Below are 4,993 nucleotides of genomic sequence, written 5' to 3' on the forward strand. Positions count from 1 at the left end.
CTTTAGCTTTTGATAGAGGGTGGATGTCACTGCTCCAGCAACATGAATCCATGGTCTCCCTAAAAGACAGCTGTACGCCGGTTTAATATCCATTACTTGGAAGGTTATCTCAAAGATGTGGGGTCCGATTTGAATTGGCAGGTCAATCTCACCAACCACTTGTCTTCTAGATCCATCAAACGCTTTCACCACCAAAGCACTAGGCTTCAAACAGGCTCCCTCAACAAATAGCTTTGACAGTGTCGATTTAGGCATGACATTTAATGATGAACCATTATCTACTAGCACTCGTGCAAGAATGTGATCGTGACACCTCATAGAGATGTGCAGTGCCGTGACACCTCACAAAGATGTGCAATGCTTTATTATGCTCTGTCCCTTCAGCTGGTAATTCATTATCGCTAAAACTCAGGAAACTACTAGCAGTGATGTTACTGACAACTCCATCAAACTGATCGACAGTGATATCGTGAGTAATGTGGGCTTCATTTAAAACTTTCATCAGTGCTCTTCTATGTGCTTCAGAATTCAATAACAAGGAGAGAACTGATATCTTGGAAGGGGTCTGATTTAGCTGATCCACCACCTTATATTCACTTTGCTTGACAAACTTCAAAAATTCACTAGCTTCTTCTTCAGACACCGTCTTTTTACTGATCTCTTGTCCTTTTATGGTATGATACATATCTTCTTTTCCTTTTTCTCCATTAACCTCTTTTTTCCTAAGTTGCTCAGGAGTGTATACTCGACCACTCCGAGTCATTCCACCAATCCCTGAGATGTTAGTGACCTCAGTTCCTTTAGGTTCACAATCATCACTTGGTTGATGATCTGCCAAGTGGGATGTGACTTCGTATTTCCACGGTACTGCCTTGGTATTTCCATAAGGAAACGGGATTGGTGTTTGGACAATTATTGCATTTGGCTTGTTATGAGTTGACTTAAGATTCTCTTTTTTGTAAAGAATTTCCAATGGTTTTGGGAAAGATATATTATTTTCCACACACGACCCCATGGTGAACACATGACCATCTACTGCATGTTGGTCTATCCCATCTTCAATGAAATTCACAGAGGCGTTCCCGTGACCTGGCAAAGGATTGCTCCCTATGTTGGGATTGTCCTCCTTGAAGGTAAGCCATTTTGCATTAATCAATTCTTGCACTTTAGATTTTAGGGCTTGACAATCTTCAATGGAATGCCCAACGGCTCCTGCATGATATTCACATTTGGCATTTGGATTATACCATTTTGGAAATGGTGGTTCAAGAGGTTTCATTGGTCTTATGACTACCATTGAATTTTGAAGTAAATGGGGCAACAATTGGCTATACGTGACGGGAATTGGATCAAAACGAGTTATCCTTTTTTCTCGATTGACAGGTGGTCTGTAGTGATTTGAGCTTGGGTATTGATTTTGTGGGGAAAATGCGGTAGGTGGTGGTTGATAAAAAGGTGGTCTTGAAGGGTGATATTGAGGGAATGAAGCTTGTGTGGTTGCGGCCACATATGGATAAGGGGTGTAAGGATTTTGTGGTATCGGGGGCTGGAAAATTGGGGGTCGATAAGAATTGATGGGTGGAAAATAAGAGATTCTGGGGTTTACCATTACAGCGTTAGTGTCTCCTTCTTTCTTTTTTGTGAATGTCGTCTGGGGTCGTTTCACGCTAGTTGCTGCACATACGATCTTGCCACTCCTCATCCCACTTTCTATCCTTTCTCCTATCATGACAAGGTCAGAAAAGTTTGATGACATACTCCCAATCATCTTGTCATAAAAAGGCGACTGGAGAGTATCCATAAACATACCAACCATTTCTCTTTCAGATAATGGGGGTTCTACTTGTGAGGCCATTTCCCTCCACCGTTGTGCGTATTCTTTGAAAGCTTCGTTGTCCTTTTTCAGTGAATTTTGCAATTGCATCCTATCAGGGGCCATGTCAACGTTGTACCTGTATTGCTTCAAAAAGGCATCAGCTAGGTCCTTCCATGAACGAATTTGATTTCGCTCAAGATGCATATACCAACTTAACGATGCCCCACTCAAACTGTCTTGGAAGAAGTGAATGAGAAGTTTATCGTTATGAGCATGAGATGCCATTTTTCTGCAATACATAGTTAGATGATTTTTAGGACATGTGTTGCCCTTGTATTTTTCAAAGTCAGGAACCTTGAATTTGGCAGGGATAGTCACATCAGGAACCAAACACATATCGAAAGCTTCAAGGCCATAAACATTATACCCCTCAATAGCTTTTATTCGCTCTTCCAAGACATGGAATTTTTCCTTTGATTGTGTATCATCCCCAATGTGAGGTTGATGCCAATTTCCATTAGTATCGAAATGGGGTACTTGGGGTGCAATATATGGAATATTTTCTGAGGGTTGAGTGTTTTGGGGGTTTAAGTGGTTTGGGTTGTTTTCCATGGGGTTGACGACTAAGGGTGGAGTATAACCGGGTGGAAGACCGTACATAGGAAATTGTATAGTTGTTGTACGAGGTTGCTGGGTAGTCGGGGTAAAGCCTGGTGGGTGAGAAGGAGTGGTTTGGTGTTCTTCATTTGCAGCCGGAGGATTCTCATCAGTATTCCCCTTCCTTGACAAAGCTTGTATAGCTTCTAAGATTTGATCAACCTTGTCCTTCAATTGGTTGACATCCATTCTCATCACTTCTTCATTTTGCTCAAGTTCTTCCATGATCTTCGAGTTTGCACGAGTCCGATAAGGGTGTCGGGGAAACAGCTTTATTGATTTTTTTTTTGTATTTTTTTTTAAATAAAAAATTATGAGTATGTATTAAACATGAATGGAATGAAAATGCAATTATTTTTTTTTGGATGTTGGGGAATCATAAGTCTTGCACGAATTATTAATGAAAGAAGAATATGGGAATCGATAAACAAAATAGCAAATCCTTCATTGATGAGAAAAAAAAAAAGTACATTGCATTTAAATTAAAAAGCTACATCAACTATGGTATTTCAATCATCTTTTTCAAGAGGACAACCAATCTTCTCCTCCAATTCTTCTACTAAATGTTTGCAATATTCGACGAACTTGTAGACTTTGATTGGAGTGTTGAGTGGATGCATTATTGCATCAATCTCTCTTAGATGTTTTGGAATTTTTATGATTGCCTAGTTAGCTAGCATTGCCAATTTCGAAAAGCAATCTTTCCAGTGCTTGCCTTTATCTTCCAACTCTTTATAAATCTCTTGGTTCTTCAATTGCTCAAGCAACACCATGAAACGCTCCTCCCAGTATATGGTTTCATCCTTCAAGTCATTGTAGATCTTTTGTTGATAATCAATGTAATTCCTCAACTCACTAGAAGCTTCCATTTCTGCTTTTAGTGCATCTTGGTGTTTTGAGAGTAATTCTTCGATTTCTTCCTTCTGTTGCCTCTCATTCCTTACTTGATTCTCATATTGATCTACCATTTCTTTCAGTTGTTTCTTTAAATCTTCAAACTCATTTTTTATGTTCTTCTCAGAGCTTGCTGATTTTGTCCACAATTGCTTCCACATATAGGCTTCTTCAATAGCTGCATTCCTTTCTTGCCTTCGCACATCTAACTCTTCATTTGCGCCTCTTAAACAATCTTGTATGTCAAGTTTATTTCCTTTTTCAACTTTCAACCTCTTGTTGCTTCTCTCGAATAACTGACTCTTACAAGTGTTTTCTGATCTTAAGTTGTCGTTCTCTTGGGAGACTTTTTCTAACCTCGCTTGTAGCTCTTTTTTTTCCTCTTCAGATTTGAGCAATGATGCTTTGAGCTCTTCTATCTCTTCATTGGCAACAAGAATAGGTTCGGGCATTTCCTGATCATTTGAGGGTGCACTGTGGAAAGGCAACTTAATTTCTTGGACTCTTTTCTTTACCCATTGTTGATAAGGTTCCTTTGTGCTGCAACCTCTACATCCGAGTACCTTTCCTTTTCTAATGATTGATTCCCAAGCTCGACTTATCCTTCTCAACATTGGTGGATCTACTATACCCGTATTGTGCAAAACAAAAGCTTCCAATGACTTGTCATCTGGTTTATCCAACATGGGGTAGCCAAGTTGTCTTAGAGCTACCATTGGATTGTAATTGATACATCCCTTCGTTCCCCTGAGAGGTACATTCGGAAAATCTCCGCATCGGCATATTACCTCTTCCACCCCTTGTTCACTATAGTACCATGAAATTGTATCCTCAGTAAGGCTAGTTATACTCTGAGCCCATTCACGATTACTCTTAACCCCAACATGATACCCTTTCTTGAACATGTGAGACACAAACCAAGTATACAACACTGGAACACAACATAAAATTGTTCCCCCTTTCTTCTCGTGTCGCATATGCATAGAGTAGTATATATCAGCAAGAACCGCAGGAACTGGGTTTTGTTTATGTTTGTTAAAAGCTAAGAATACATTTATGGCAGCAAAATCTACAAAGTTATCAAGGTTTGGAAATATAACAATACCGTAGATAATGAGGGCCAAAACATCTATAAAAGTACTCCATTCTTTTTTATCGGCTAAATCTTGGCACTTTTGCTCTAGATATTTTCTTGAAAACCCATGAATAGCCCCTTTTTCCTCTTTTGTACTTGCCAACGCTCTTATGTCGATCTTCAACACTTCAGCAATTGTGTCCAACTTCGGTGGTTGCCCAGTATATCGATAAGGATTTCCTCTTTCTAGGGAGTAACCCAGTATTCGCTCAAATTCCTCTAATGTCGGGGCCAACTGAAAGTCTTGGAAAGTGAAACATCTTAAGAGAGGATCGTAATACTGAGCCAATGCTGTGAGGGCCCCTGTTTGCACATTCACTGCCAAGAGATTTAGAATTTTTCCATATTTGTGAACGAAACTCTCACGTTGTATAGTTTTCATCTGACTGCTGATGTCTTTTAAACTCTTCAAATCACTTTTGACACATATCCTTCACACTTAACCACACACAGTACACAAGCATAAGTTGAAATGAATCTTTAACCGCATG

General features: G+C 39.6%; 1 protein-coding gene across 1 annotated transcript; it reads right to left on the reverse strand.

Moving 5' to 3' along the window:
- Nucleotides 1-3,138: 3,138 nt before the first annotated feature.
- On the reverse strand, nt 3,139-4,721 carry LOC101501357 (uncharacterized; the record flags this gene model as incomplete). Its single annotated transcript, XM_004514898.1, has 2 exons — nt 3,139-3,344; nt 3,669-4,721. Coding segments are annotated over 2 exons (1,259 nt in total), but the record flags the coding sequence as incomplete, so codon positions are not given.
- Nucleotides 4,722-4,993: the final 272 nt, after the last annotated feature.

Source organism: Cicer arietinum, unplaced genomic scaffold (assembly GCF_000331145.2).
Source record: "Cicer arietinum cultivar CDC Frontier isolate Library 1 unplaced genomic scaffold, Cicar.CDCFrontier_v2.0 Ca_scaffold_197_v2.0, whole genome shotgun sequence".
NCBI lineage: Eukaryota > Viridiplantae > Streptophyta > Magnoliopsida > Fabales > Fabaceae > Cicer > Cicer arietinum.